The 15,500-nt window shown below is 40.8% G+C and overlaps 1 protein-coding gene across 1 annotated transcript in view; it reads left to right on the top strand.

Moving 5' to 3' along the window:
- The window catches only part of LOC122810712 (syntaxin-binding protein 2-like), a 1,751,886-nt gene that overhangs the window by 220,603 nt on the left and 1,515,783 nt on the right, over positions 1-15,500 (top strand). The window contains exon 4 of the mRNA XM_044082277.1: positions 5,383-5,461. Coding sequence (XP_043938212.1) covers positions 5,383-5,461 — 79 coding nt within the window. The remainder of the gene's footprint in view (positions 1-5,382; positions 5,462-15,500) is intronic.

Raw genomic sequence — 15,500 nt, 5'->3', positions numbered from 1 at the left:
TCTGACGACTCTGAGGTTTCTGAATATGAAGACATGCCTTTATCTGCTTATGAGGATTCATATGCAGAGGACTCCATATTCCCTCTGCTTTCCCTCCAGAGGATTTTTCTCTTGGTGAAACCCTTCATACTTTGAGAGCATTTCCACTGGAATGCCAGGATTATCCTCAGTCCAAAAGGAGACTTGGAGAATTTTTAGATTTGCCGCAACATAGACCTTTAGCAATCCCTCCAGTTCTGGATGTTGTGGATGATGTCTTTATGGAATCCAGTCTAACTCCTGATACTTTACCCCCTGCTCCAAGGAAATGAGATAGGTACTGCAGAGTTCCTGACTCTCACAAATTTCTTTTCAGAAATCCTACTGCTGACCCAGAGGTCATTTCCCTGGAGCCTAAAGGTATAAAAGCAACCACAGCTAAGAATCCCACCCCTTTGGACAGGGATTCCTGATCTTTAGACAGATGGGGTAAAAAAGTATACACTTCTGTAACTCTCACCATTAGGGCATTGAATTGCTAGTTTTACATGCTGAAATACCAGCAACATATTATAGAACTTAAGCAAAAATTATCTACCTTTACAGACTGCAGAAAACAAAACATTATAGGAGCTTATGCATTCTGCAAGCCAAGTTAGCAAGCCTACCTTGCAATGTGGCTTTGATACCCTAGAAGCATCTTGCAGGGCAGCAGTCACTGGTTCTCTACTGAGAAGGCATGCTTGGCTTAAGGAACAGACCTTGCCAGACCATGTCAAATCAAAATTATTAGATGCTCCTTTGAACAAGGACAATCTGTTTGACGACAAAGCAGAAGTTGTTCCGAAAATGATGGAAGAAAAAGCTAAGGCTATGCAGACAGTCAAAGATTTTTGCAAGTGCAGCCTCCAAGATTCAGTAGGGATTTCCCCTTGAAACATTGGGCCCTTTCCAGCCCCCTCAAGGCCATCTCTAGCTATACCCAGGAGAAACAGAACCCCCCCCCCCCAGATTACAGTCTCATGGTATGCAGAGATCTAAGCAATGGAGTGCCTTCACTTCTTAAACTGGGAGTGCAAAGCCACCCCTTATGGAAAGAATTCACAATGACTTCACGACTCCGCTCCTCACCTCTGCCCAGTTGCTTGTGCCCCTAGGAGGAAAACTTGTCTATCATGCAAAAGAAAAAACTGGACCTCCATCACCAAAGACTGATGGGTCCTCAACATTGTATCCAAGGGATACAAGTTTTACTTCCACTCACTGCCAACCCCAAAAGGGTTCCCAGACCACCCACCAAACTGGTGGGCAGAGGCACAAAACCAAGTTCAATCCCTGCTCTCCATAAGGGCAATTAAGCCTGTTCCTGCAGAACAGATATAGGTCAAGGGTTTTCTTCCAAACTTTTCTTGTTACCCAAAAAAGAGGACACTTTGTGCCCAATCCTAGATCTTTCCTTTCTAAACACCTTCTTGGTGGTACCAACATTCAAAATGCTCCCCCTTCAGCAGTTTCTTCCTATGCTGTCCAAAGATGTCTGGCTAGCCACCCTAGACCTAAAAGAAGCCTATCTGCACATCCCTGTCAGAGACTCATGCAGGAAATACTTACGTTTCAGGGCAGGATCTATGCATTATCAGTTCTCTGCACTTCCCTTTGGCTTATCCACTGCTCTCAGAGTCTTCACAAAATGCCTGGCTCCAGCCATTGCCTATTGCAGACCGAGAAAGATTCAAATTTTCCCCTACTTGGATGACTACCTGATTCAGGCAGACAGTCAGGAAAAGCTCTTGCAGCACCTGACATTTGTAAAGAACCTTCTAACCTCCCTGGGGTACACTATCAATGAAAACAAATCAACACTAGTCCCCAGTCAAAAGATTGTATTCCTTGGAGCAAGCTTGGACACAGCATCCCAGATGGCATTCCTTACTCCAGAAAAACAAGCCTTTATGACATTGCAGAACCAGGCTATCCACAAAGAAAATCCTGCAGGCCCTAGGGTTCATGGCCTCTTGCATTCTACTAATTCCATATGCCAGACTGCATATGAGGAAACTTCAGTGGTACTTAAAAAGTCTTTGGTGCCAGCATTCTCAGGACCTGGAAACCATCTTACCTATCATACCTTGTCTAAGGACAGAGTTTCTTTGGTGGGCAGCAGCATGCAACCACAACAAGGGACTTCCCTGTACTCAACCCCACGCCGCCCAGACCCTAACCACAGACACATCAGATGATGCCTGGGGGGGCACATCTGGACAACAAGTGCATTCAGGGCCACTGGAGCCCAAGTCAAATTCATCTGCACAACTGAGCTTTCAGATCCCTACTCTCACCAGGATCCCTGCTAATAAAAACAAACACCACGATTGTGTGGTACATCAACAAGCAGGGAGGAAACCACTCTTACCTACTCTTCAGGCTAGCCATGGCCTTGTGGAACACAGCATTGGGCATGCATATTCATCTGCAAGCTCAATTCCTGCCAGGAAAACAAAACTCTCTGGCATATGATCTAAGCAGACATCTCCTAGACCCACTCGAGTGGCAGTTGGCCCCCCAGCACCTTCAGCCTTCTAACCCAGAAATGGGCGACCCCAGAGGTGGACCTTTTTGCCTCCCCCTACAATTACCAGGTCAGCAAATTCTGCACCAGGACACCTCACAGCAGGGTCTTAAAAGTGGAAGCCTTATCCTTCTAGTGGGTAAAACCTCTCAATCTGTGCCGAGGGCAGTCCTGATTGCTCCGGACTAGCCACGCCAGTACTGGTCCCCACTAGTCTGCAGCTTGTCACTGGTGCCACCCTGGTACCTACCCCAGATCCCAACCCTTCTCACTCAGCAGGAGGGACAGATCCTGCATCTGCAACTGCAAACCCTGAATCTTGCAGCCTGGCTTATTCCTTGAATTCTCCCCCAGTGACCAGCCTAAGTAGGCAGATGCTGGACGTCATTCTTGAAGCCAGAAGACCCAGTACAAGGAAATCCTATGCTGATAAGTGGAAAAAGTATTGTTCCTGGATTCAATCTAAAGGAGAGGACACAGCACTGCCCTCCTTACTTCTAATCCTGAATTACCTAGCTGATCTACTCCACAGAGGCCTATCCTTCTCCATTAAGATCATGCCTCTGCCATCTCGGCTCATTACAACACTGAGCCACCTCTCTTCTCTTACCCTCTCATTAAACAGTTTCTGAGAGGGGAAAACAACTTAAGGCCACCAAGGAGAGTACCCACCCCTGCTTGGGACCTTAACTTTGTACTGGAAAAGCTCCCCCCACCCCCCGGCCTGCAGCATCAGCAGAGTTAAAGTTCTTCTCTCGGAAAACAGCTTCTGGCCATCACTTCAGCTAGAAGAATGTCTGAACTACAAATCACTTATGGCTGTGGAACCCTTCATTATTTTTCATGCTGACAAGGTCGCCCTCCGGACTAACCCTTCCATTGTCTAAAGTGGTGTCCAGTGTGGCTCTCAACCAATCTATCCATTTGCCAACTTTCTTCCCTAATCCTCAAAATAAAGGGGAAAGGATCCTGCAGTCCTTGGATGTGCAGAAACAGCTCAGATTCTACCTTGATAGGACTAAGCCCTTCAGGAAATGTGACCAGTTGCTAGTCAGCTTTGCACCGGGGCAGAGGGCAAGGCAATTTCAAAACAAACAATTTCCAAATGGATAGCACACTGTACCCATTTCTGCTACAAACACCATGCGAAACCAACCCCTCAGGGGGTCAGAACACATTCCATTAGGGCAACTTCTACCTCTACAGCAATCCTCCAGGGAATATCTGCCAGGGACATTCTGGAAGCTGCTACCTGGAGTTCTGTACACACCTTCACCAAGCATTACCACCTGCCTATCTTCTCCACATCCAGGGCAGATTTTTTTTCTAGCCAGCCCCAACTTTTTTTGACTGCCTCCACCCTTCAGCTTTGGGAATCAACCCAAGTGTGATGATTGCAACATTGAAACACGAAGAACATAGTACAGTTGTGTACACTTATTATAAATGTGGATGTTCGAGTGTATTCACTGTTGCAAGTCGTGGTTTCCCACCCTCCAGCCCCCTTGTCTCTCTCTCTCCCTCCTCTCTGTCTATTACTCGCCCCTTACAGGGCTATTGGTATTTACTTTTTACTGGTGGTGGTTTCCCCACCATAACTTAGCTCCCTATTTGGGGGACTCCTGACATTTGGGGCAAGAAAAACTGATGTAATGGCGTTGGCTGCCTGTTTTTATACCCCTGACGACCTGACGTCAGTCCTGAAGTGACAGCAACCGATGCAGAAATACCAAGTCTCTGGTATTTGGGCCGATTGAGGGCTACCTGCAGGCAGATAACCCAAGTGTGATGATTGCAACAGTGAATACACTTGAACATCTACATTTATGGTAAGTGTACACAACTGTACTTTCTTCCACACATGCATTAACATTTCAGCCTACATATTAGTATTGTAAACAAAAAAATTGTAAGGTAGTTTATTGTTTCTCTTTAAGCATGTTTTACACTTTCCAGTTTATGCAATGAAGTACAAGGGCGGGATTCACACTTCTATAACTAGTGACAAGAAGCAATGGAAATTACAGTAAATGTAAGCATTCTACACAGAAGGAGATTTATTTACAGGCCTTTGCAACTTTTTTTCATTTTACTTCTTTGAGAATAAGTACTTTATATACTTATTGTAACTGCTATCCTTTGTATTTTTCTGTGCAGCTTGTGTCATCCACAGCTCTTCATATAATCTATTAAACAGTCACAGAACAAAATCTAAACTACTTATAAGTCATTCCCTGTAGCTCTTTCTCATATGTGCAGTATTTGCATGGGTTTGGAAAAAGTCACCTCTTAAGCTATAAACAATTAAACAGCAACTATTTTAAGAAATTTTATTATATGGATCTATTGTGCCACAATGATGGTAGTAATCATTGGAATTTACTCCAATTTGTCAGTGTATTTATTTATTTTTTACTTTGAGTTTGCAGTCTTTTTGAGGTAAAAACGTTATGCTTTAGTCTGCCTTACACAGTGCCCCTTTATTATTCTCTAATTGCGTTTCTTAAAAAAATTGCATTCTTAAACTTGAAACGATACTTGCCAGGGAGATGGTTCAAGAAGCACTGTGACTTAAAAAAAAAAAAAAAAAAAAAACTTCTGATCACACATACATAGGTTTTGAAGGAATTTGGTTAAAACATTAAGCTGTTGCCAAATTAATTGTTCAAAGGATTTGCTCCCGCATGTACAGTATTAGCATCTGTTATAGTAGTTTTTTTTTTTTTATCATCTTTTCCCACGGTAATCCTTTAGGAATACATTGCTACTGTTATGACTGATTTAAAAGTAACTACCGTTGGATATTTTGTAGTGATTTTTGTCTCTCCTTTCAGTCTGTGAGAGCATTGATAAATGACTTCAGAGAAGTACCCACCTTCACCTACAAAGCCGCACATGTGTTCTTCACTGACAGTAAGTATTGCTTTAAATTCTATCTCCTGTTTTGACTTCAGCTGTGAAAATAAACATCTGTGATGCATCTCTTTAATGTACTAACAACTGTTCATCTTTTGCAAGGAAGAAAACATGCACGCACACATGTAAAATCTCAAAAGTACTAAAAGGGAAGTATTCAAGGATATTAGTTTACGCCTAATGTTTTGCTTCTTCCTTATTTTTCACTGCCTAAATGCATGTTCCTGCCTCATACAGGACGCCGTGTGTTTGTCAGGTTTTCTGACTGCATTAGATTTTTTCTTGCCCGTGTTTATCATTATGCAGTTTTTTTTAATTGCTGTCAGGAGGAATATACAGTTTCCTCTGCCTTTCCTGTATAGTGTAAGAAATGAGGCCATAAAGCATGGCATGAAGCCAGAGGCCTCTTTCTCCTGTTTTGCAGTCCAGTATAGTACTTAGAACACCACTTGCTTGTTCAGTTAGAGGCTGACTAGTATGAGACAGTATGTTGGGATATGCACATTGCCAGATGGACATACACTTAGTGTTGTAATGTTGCATCTTAATAATTGCATAAATAATGCCATCACTGACATTAATCATTCTACAGTTCCACATAACCTATGTTGATTTAAGTTTAATTGTCCTTGGTAGCCATACAACATTGTGTGCAACTGAGTTTCAGGTATTGTATGACTAGCCTAAAACAAGTGCAAGTGTATTGAAGACCAAATAGGCAAACATTGCATGTAACCATATTTATCAAGTCTTCCTTAAATTCCCTCCCTTATGGAAGCTGATTAACTCCCAGATTTATCTTGTTGAAAATACATTTTAAGCTGAGGGTACATTTATTTTAGAGGGGAGTCGTTCAATTTTTTTTTTCTGCAGCTGGTGTCTGTATTCCAACCCCATCTTCATCTGACATTGCACAAATGAGTTTGACCTGAACAATGGATTTGTAAACCTAACTTTGTTTTGATGAGGTCAAGTTTGAAATGCTGTATTAATTTGAACTCTAATTTGTACAATAATTTACAGACATGGTAATTCATGACCCCCCAAAGACCAGTAATCCTCAGATAGTTACACCCTTCTCAACTGCATTCCCAGTACTTTCCATGAATGCTAGTTTGACATTGACATACTCCTTTGTGAATACTTGCCATGAATGGTGTTTTGACATTTAAGTGCTCCATGGTTCTTGAGTACTGATTTCCTCTTTTCCCATGGGGTTTTAAACAATTCAATCCCTTCCTCCATCTTTGAAAATAGCAGGCCTTTACTTGCCCCCTGTTAAGTGACTGTATTCAACATCAGTCATACAGTGCATGGATATCGAAACTGCCTCATCTTTTATTTTATTTTTTTATATGTCACTTCTTATGGTTGTCGGCCATTATTTACCAGTATTGACCTATTCATTCTTCATCAAGCCCATCAGATGATGCGGAGGGAGCAAGAAAAACCTAAGAAATTGTCATCTTGGAAGAGTCAGGGAGATTTTTTGATGCTTCTACATCCTTCCAGTTGTTGGTCAAACAATATAATACAGCACCTGCTACACTGGTGTGGATTTGCTTTTCTGCACTCCATTGATACTCTGTGAGATGTGTGCTGTCTCTGGTTGGACATGTGCTCACAAGTAATTATGTGCATGTAGATTCTTTTAGAACCTTCAACCAGAGGGTATTCCTCAGTGGGGCAAAAACACCTGTCATGTAGGTAAGCTGCCATCACTTTCGTCCTCCCCTACCAGCTGTTTCAGTACTAAGGCTAATTTAATTTAATTTAAATTATTTGTTGATTTCCATTTGTTAACCAGGTAAGTGAATCAACCGGTCTGTTGATCCTTGTCAGTCATGATCAGGCTTATGAGTAGTTACAAAACTTTTACAGAAATTCAGCATATAATTTTACAAAATAAACTTTTACACAGCAAGGCAAATAGAGCCTTACACGTATGATGGAATATTTAAAAGGATATGTGCTGTGTTTTGAATAAAATGAAAAAGGTAGAAAAATGCAAAAATTGGTATGTACTCTGTAGGATGTTTGCATTCAGTCATCAAATACTGTAAACACTGTTTATCAAAGCAAGTACACTTAGCTTGCCTTTGAAAATGTTTTAAGGAAGTTTAAAAAGCTTGGATTGTGTAGAGATTTGTGACTTCTATTGGCAAGTGATTTCAAGTTTCAGGACCTAATCTTGAAAAGGCTGTTTTGCTAATTGCAGTTATGAATGGTGGTCTAGCTAGAATTGGGTTGCTTTCCTGGCTGTTTCTTAGAGAGTAGTTTTGTTATTTGAGGGGAAGCATTTATTTATTTTATTTATTTATTTAACATTTGTTGACCAGGAAAGTCCGACTAGGTTCCACAGATCCTGTTTTCAGCTGAGGCCCGGGGAGAAATGCTCCAGAAGCATGACTTTAGAATGTGGGGGGAAACCGTAGTACCCGGAGAAAACCCACACGAATGCAGGGAGAACATGCAAACTCCACACAGAAGGCACCCCAGCCGAGAATCGAACCGGATAACCTCTTGCTGTGAGGCGACAGCATTAACTGCTGCACCACTGCACCGCATTCACTGTAGTAGTGGTCATTGAACATGACCCCCAATTCACAGGTACTTTACTTTTCAAAACTCTTGAAACATGGCTAAATTATATCAAATGATCTACTGCCCTTCAACTTGAGCTACAGGATTCCTTTTCCTTACTCATTATAACAGTGAAATATTACAAATTTACAAGCTTGGCTCCATACTTCAGCTAGATCTTTGATCTTAAAGGAAAACTCCACCCTAGAACTAAAATCTTTTTTATTTATTTTTTTTAACTCTTGTCATTGTTTCCTGACCAGTTTTAACACCTCAAAGTTGCCATAAGTGCTTTGTTTGTAATTTTAGTCTGTTTGCTACAACATAGCTCTTGTTCTCCCTCAACCCTTTCTGTTTCCCATAATGCTTTGTACGGCTCATGCCAGACATAAGGAAGTAACTGTGAATTCCCATGCTATTGACATGTAATGGGATTTGTGTGAGTCAGTGTTACCTCCTTTATGTTCTGTAAAAGGACTGCTTCTTTTCTGTCTCTACTCACCCACATTTATGTTTGGCTCTGACATTGTTTTACACTATACTTAGAAGTTATTCAGCTATAGCCAGAAAACTAGGTAAATTGCAGGCATGTTCAAGGTTTTCTTTTGTAGTTCGAGGAATTAACAGTCCCCTCCCTCCACACTACTGTAGAGGTGTTAAAACTGTCACTGCACTGAGACCTTTGCAGAATCAATTCCTCTTGGACTACAAAAGAAAACCCTGAACAAAAGCCTATAATCTAGTTACTTTTCTGGCTGTAGCTGGATAACTTCTAAGTATAGTGTAAAATAAGGTTTGAACCAAACATAAATGAGGGTGATTAGAGACTGAAAAGAAGCAGTCCTTTTACAGAAGGTAAAAAAGATAAGTGACTCTCACAAATCCCATTATGTGTCAATGGCATGGGAACTCAGTTACTTCCTTATGTCTGGCATGAGTCATACAAAGCGTTATGGCAAAGAGAAAGGGTTGAAGGAGAACAAGATCACGTTGATACATATAGCCCCATTGGTAGCCATGTTGTGGAAAACAAGCTCAAATTACAAATAAAGCATGTAGTGATTTTGAGGTGTTAAAATAGGTAAGGAAACAGAGTGAAAAAAAAACAGATTTTTTTTTTTAGTTCTAGGATGGAGTTTTCCTTTAAAATACAAAAAAGTTGCCACTACTTGGGTCACTAAGTACAACTTTAAATATTTAAGTAGAATTTAAATAAAAGTGTTTTTCTTCCCTTTTGATGAAAAGCTTGTATCTCACACCTCTCAAATCTTGAATAAAAGTCAGTAAACTGAGAAGTAGATTTTTAGTCATCTTGTCGTCTCGCGTCATGTTGGCTAAGCTTTTTTTTCTTAGTCTTTTCTGCATTCAAAATGTGCTTGATTTTCAAAGAAAAAATATTCTGAAGACAGCTGGATAGAGCATCTTGAATCTTACATCTGCATCTTTGCTATCCTTTGACTGCCACAATAAACTTGCTTTTCTCTTACTTGGAGTACAGTGAATAATCATTTTCCAGAAGAACTCTAGTGTCCCCATATCTTTAATACTTTTTTTTTTCAAGAACATAAAATATACAAGTATTTAAATTTTTGCTTGTAATTGCATTTGTAGACTTGTGTATCCACTTGTGAAGCTTCCCAGAAATTTTGCCAACATAGAGTGCCTTTCATCTGGAACAAGGTGAAATAAATATAAGCTAGCCTATGGTGGTTTAAAACCCTTTATCCTTGTGACATTACATTAACTGTAGGAGGGGATTTGCAATGAACCTTTGTGTACTCGCAGGCCTTGTTTGATAGAAAAAAGTAGTTGTCTTATTTTGAGCTATCATTTACAGTATTACTTTGCTTTTGCTTTTGTCTCGGCTGCTCTGCTATTTGAGGATCACCTGTCAGAATCCTCCTTAGACTTCACCCTTTTCAAATTCAAAGACTAAGTTAAAGCCACAGCCAAAGTGGGATTATTTCTGTCATCCTTACCAGGACTAAATTTGCATTTGTATTGCTATCTTCTTGCATAAAACACATTTCCTTTCTTGCATAGGGAAGCAGCCAGTATTGGCAGCTCAGTAGGATACTCCCTAGGAGAGAACTTTTTTTTTATTTATTTCAACTACATTGCCTAATTGCACAGGATGGTAAAGGCCCTAAGCTGCTGCTTGCAATCAAAGGTTCAGAGTTTGATTCTTTCTGTCAATGTTTGCATACTTTAAGACTATGAGCAAGGCATTTGACCACACAATATTCTTTGGTCATGCCTGAAAGGGCAGTTGTGTTTAGTGGGCTTATTAGGTAAGCAACAACAAACAAAAAGACCTGAATGTAGCAGTGTAGTTTCTTGTTTGTCTGGCGATTTAGTGCAGAGGATTAAGTCTTAGCAGTTAACAAGCTGCTTGCTGTAGTACACAGTTTTGATTCCCTTAGCTTCCAGTTACCTACTGTACCCCACACCTAACTAGTCACTTATCAAGGCCATACTCTGGAGCAGTTAGGAAACTGAGCTAGTTTCTTGTTTGTTTCAAGGCATAAGTTTTTGCATAAAAAATTCATTTAGTATCATTTAGTGTAGGTATATATCTGGCCCCATTCTGTGAGACATGGGAACTTAAAAAAAAAAAAAGTAAAAGTCCATTGCATGGTGCATTGCCAGTGCTTTCCATGGACTCCTGAAATTCAGATACTACAATGCAAAAGCTGGACTGAGCCATCATATTCATGGAAAGCATGATATTGCTTTGCAAAAGTTAAAAAATGAGAGTTGGGTAAACATAAATCTCTTTCAAAAGAGCCTGACATTTAACATAGGGGATTAAAATAGTGAGGTGTTAACAAGCTTCTTCTGTAGCCCAGGGTTTGATTTCTTCAGCCTCCATTTATCTTCTCTGAGTCCAAGGAAGTCACTTAACCAGACAGTACTCTGAGGCAGGGGAATTTCAGCTAGACTCTTTTAATGGCTTCTTGGGCTGAACTTGCTTGCAAAAGTGGACACAACGCAGCACCACAGTATCTGCCTTTAGTTGCTGAAAATGTTATTGTTTGGTAATAGATGCTGTCCGTACAGTGTAATCTTAATTCCTTTAAAGGTAAATCCCCAGTTTTAAGTAGAATATTAGAAAGCCATTCTATGCTATGTGGAGTATCGCTTTGTATGAAGAAGTTGCATCATTAGTACCTAGAAGACCCTTTGGTTTCAATGGTAGCATTGTAAGAGTGTCAGTAAATGATAAAGAATTCCTTTAAAAGATTTTCGATATTTGCTATTAAATGTTTTAATAATGAATGACCCAGTTCTGTGGTACAAATGATATACCTGTGTTCCGACTACGAGCACTGGTCATGGAAGGGTTAGGTGGGGGAGGATGGGTGTGAGCAAGATTAAACAAGAAGTGTTTTCTGATTGTCAGATTATAAAACAAATTGGTTACCAGGTTTTCACTGGGCATTTGCCTAGTATAAAGTTCATAAACTTTTTAAAAAGGTAAGTTGGAAAAATGGGAGGGGGGGGTCAAGTTGTTGGGCCTCTTTAGCAGGTTTTAGCCTTTAACTCCGCTGTAAGTACTAAAGGACATTTGCAATTTTATCTTGTGTATAGCTTAGACTCAGAAATGATTTCAGTAATTGATCTGGCTAGAAGAGATACAGCAGTGTAACAGCAGTGTTGTTGCCTCACAGTAAGAGGTTTTCCAGTTCATTTGTAGGCTGGAAGTGCTTTCTGTTTGAATTCTGCATGTCCTCCCTGTTTTCACTTGGGTCTTCTTCTGGTGACTTGTTTTCCTCCTGCATTCCAAAGTCAATTTAGCTGTAGGACTAAATGTGTGTGGTATGGAAGAGCAACCATGGCAGGGCTAGCCACCTGGCAGTGTGAACATTGGCACTAAATGATTCACTGTTAAAGTAACACCCCAATCTCAGGTCTAGAAAATGGGGGGGGGGGTTATTGGTGGATGGCAATAAATATAAAGGATAATTCACTTTTTATAACAAACTGGTGTCTTCTGTGTTAGGCTTTTTTAAAGAAAGGTTAGCATTTTTTAAGTTAAAACTGGAAGCAGTCCCTTTCTCTCCCTCCCTTTGTAAGCAATCTTCAGTTGTCCCAACATTACTAAGTTCTGCAGTTCCAGTTATACTGGTAGGGCCTCTGATGATTTTGCTCTCTGCTGTTCTAGTGTGAATGTCATGTTGAGCCATCTTTTTTGATTCCACAGCAGTCTACTTCTGATGTTTTTCACAATGTTTTACTAATTGGGTACTTTTCTGCTTGAGCTGTTTGCAGTTGTAAGTGGACATTGTCAGTAGATCTGTCTGACTATTCACATTCCTTTGAGCTAGGCAGGGAGACAGTTTAGGAAGTGGTAGATTTGCCAACTTGGATTAGTCTGAAAAGGTGTACTGAATTGTTGCTTTGTGTATAATTTTAGCTGTGAAAGGACTTGATTGGCTATTGTTTCCTTGGATTCTGTATAATTAGAAATTGTATTATAAATCTTCATTATTTAATTTTGAACTCAAGTTAACTTTATTTTTCTGTAATATGACATCCTTTTTATACCAATCTTGTATTTACCAAGTTTTTAATTCCTTTAAGAGACGCAGAAGTACAGATTAGACGTCTATGCATAGTTTATTTTATGTCTGGTTTCTTATAACAACTCCAACTATACTATTTTAGTAGAGTTTTCTTGACATTTTCTTTTCTTCATCCTTCATTCTTCAGTTTTCACTTGATCAAACTGTTGCATGCTGGGCTGTTCAATTTCCGGACACTTTATGTCCTTCCTTCTCTCCTTTGGAGTATTCTTTTTTTCGGGGATATCCTGATGAGGATAGTGGAACATCCAGTCAGCATATCAAAGCCTTTACATCTTCTGGCTGCTGTATGTCAGACATATGCTCTGTTGAGGGAATAAGAGATATGTGACATACAAACAGCTAATGTTCAGAACTTCTTGGCTGCCAGTTTGAATGCTGCGTTTGAATTCTGTCTGCAAGCCATTCGCTGAATTGGTTCCACTACTGAGCTCCTGCAGATAAGTGCCCCATTGGGGTCTCCTCTCTTCTTTTTTTCTATCTATTATCTTAAGTTTACATGTCATCCACAAAGGGAAAATGAGTGTGGCAGACATATTCCCCATAAAGATGGACACAAACTGCCTTTTTTTGTTTGGGTGCTACCTATGACCATATGCAGTGTGAGATTGTCAAGCATTTGTCCCTAAGATACTCCACAGTCATTTAGCATCTCTTTTTCCAGTTGCATAGAGAACCAGCGACAGAAGCTTTTGGCTGAGAGTACCATGGGCAAATCCACCTGCCCTAACATTCAGTCACCACTTAAAAGAAAGCCAAAAAGATGTTGCTGTCCGGCCTCCATTGTATATCTCTATTGGGTTCGTTAAGGAAAGCAAGGACTGTTTATTGTGTCTGTCGCTCTGCTGTGACCCATTTGGAGGCTGGAATGCAACAGCTTACATGCGTGTCCACTGAGGCTATGCCTACATCTGGTGCAGATGCGGAGGGGGAACCACTGCTGATTATTTCAGAGGGGCCTACGGGAATTCCCCAAATACATGTTAGGGAAGGGTGCTTGTTACCCTCTGTGATGCCCCGTGCCCTGGCCCAGCAATCAAGGAGCCTCAGTCTTCACTACTAACACCAGTGAGGAGCATCTCCTGTAGGAGGAAAGGATAACAAATACACACAGTAAAGTGCAATTTCCCTTAAGAGCACAGAGATCACAGTCAGTCTGGGACTGGTCACTCCCTTGCTCTCCAGGTCCCCAATAAGACTCCCCACTGGCACAGCTATAGGGTCCAGATCTCAGCCTAGTGGGCAAGCTAAAACCTCCAGCACCCTCTCTGTCCAACCAGTGCTTCGTGTCTCTGCCCAAGTAGCTGACACACACACACTTTGAGAAGAGTTTATACAACCACACAGACACTCCTGGGGAAGGCTGGCATGGGTTCTACAGCTGTGCCCCTTTTTCCCAGACCATACGGTAGTATCAGCTGCCACCACCCACTAATATTTATCAGCTACTCAAAGGCCCTTAAAAGGGTGTTCAATTATTACTGCTCAATATTATTATTCAACTGGTAATTGTGACTAAACAGTCAAGGCTTATTAAAGTGACTTGGTACAGTATCACTATTTACTTGCAATGTACTCTACAGCTTAAATTATCTCTACACAAAACAGCCACAGTTGAAAGGTTGAAAAATATTTAACAATAAATAATAAAAACACAAGACCATACTTTTTACTACACAGTGCTAGTCAAGAGTTCAGAGATCAGAGAAATACTTAAAATAATTCAGTACCTCAGTTCTGACATCACAGAAAAACACTTAGTCTAATATTTCTAGTTTCTAGCTATTTCTAAGAGAAAACACAAGTCTAAGATAAACTTACATGTAGAGCAAGACAGTGCTGAAGGTTTGGATGGTCAAGACAAAAATGCTTAATGCTCTCTGATTCTCTCTGTTTTTAAAGTCACGTTATTGTTCACATTAGATTATTCTTCTCACTTCCCTGGGTTCCTAGGCTAACAGAAACTACATTTACATTCTTCACCTCTGGGCAGAAACCAGAGCAATAAAGGACAAATATGTATGCAAATTCTGACCATTAACTCTGGCCTTAACACAATATCAAGAATTCCTTCATCTAGACTGGCCCTAGCTGTGTTTACATCAAAGGGTTGCAACATGCTTTACTTGGTCAGTAGAGTGCATTGTTGTTGCATTATTTTCCAGTTCCACATGTAACAGCATTTTTTCCATTTAAGACAACAAGCCTGTGGCTTACATTAATATTTACAAATGACAGAATTATCTATAAAATTCTATCTAGCTAGGCTTGGCAGCCTTCACACCCCCCCCCCCTGGAGAACTCAAGCTAGTTTTTCAAGTGACCCTTGAGAAATGCTGCTTGAGAGGGTTAGGTCTATCTGAGTATACCTTACCCCATTCCCTGTCTTGAAAGCCCATCTGCATTAGCATTGCTAATCCCACTGTGGTGCTGCACTGACATATATGCTTACAACCCTAGGCTTCATCTTAGCAACTTGGAATTTTGATGGCTGGCTCTGTTTAACCATGTTAGGGTGTTGCGATCTATCATAACACTGAATTTCCTTCCATACCGATTAGACTGAAGTTTCTGCAGTGCCCACACTATGGCTAGACATTCCTTTTCTACAGCTGCATAGCATTCCTCCCTGGGTTGGAGCCTGTGACTGAGATAAACCACTGGGTGCTCTTCTCCCTCTCAAGAAATTTGGCTAAGTACAGCCCCCACCCCATGGTTTGAAGCATCCACCTGCACAACAAATTATTGGCTGTAATCCGGACTGGCTGACACAGGGGGTCCTCCCAAAGCTTCTTTAAGCATCTGGAATGCCTGCTTACATGCCGGGGTCCACACTACCTTATCTGGTCTGCTCTTCCTTGTCAGGT

This window comes from Protopterus annectens, chromosome 9.part0 (genome assembly GCF_019279795.1).
Source record: "Protopterus annectens isolate FY-2018-M chromosome 9.part0, PAN1.0, whole genome shotgun sequence".
NCBI classification, from domain to species: Eukaryota; Metazoa; Chordata; order Ceratodontiformes; family Protopteridae; genus Protopterus; species Protopterus annectens.
This window is presented reverse-complemented; position numbering and strand designations above follow the sequence as displayed.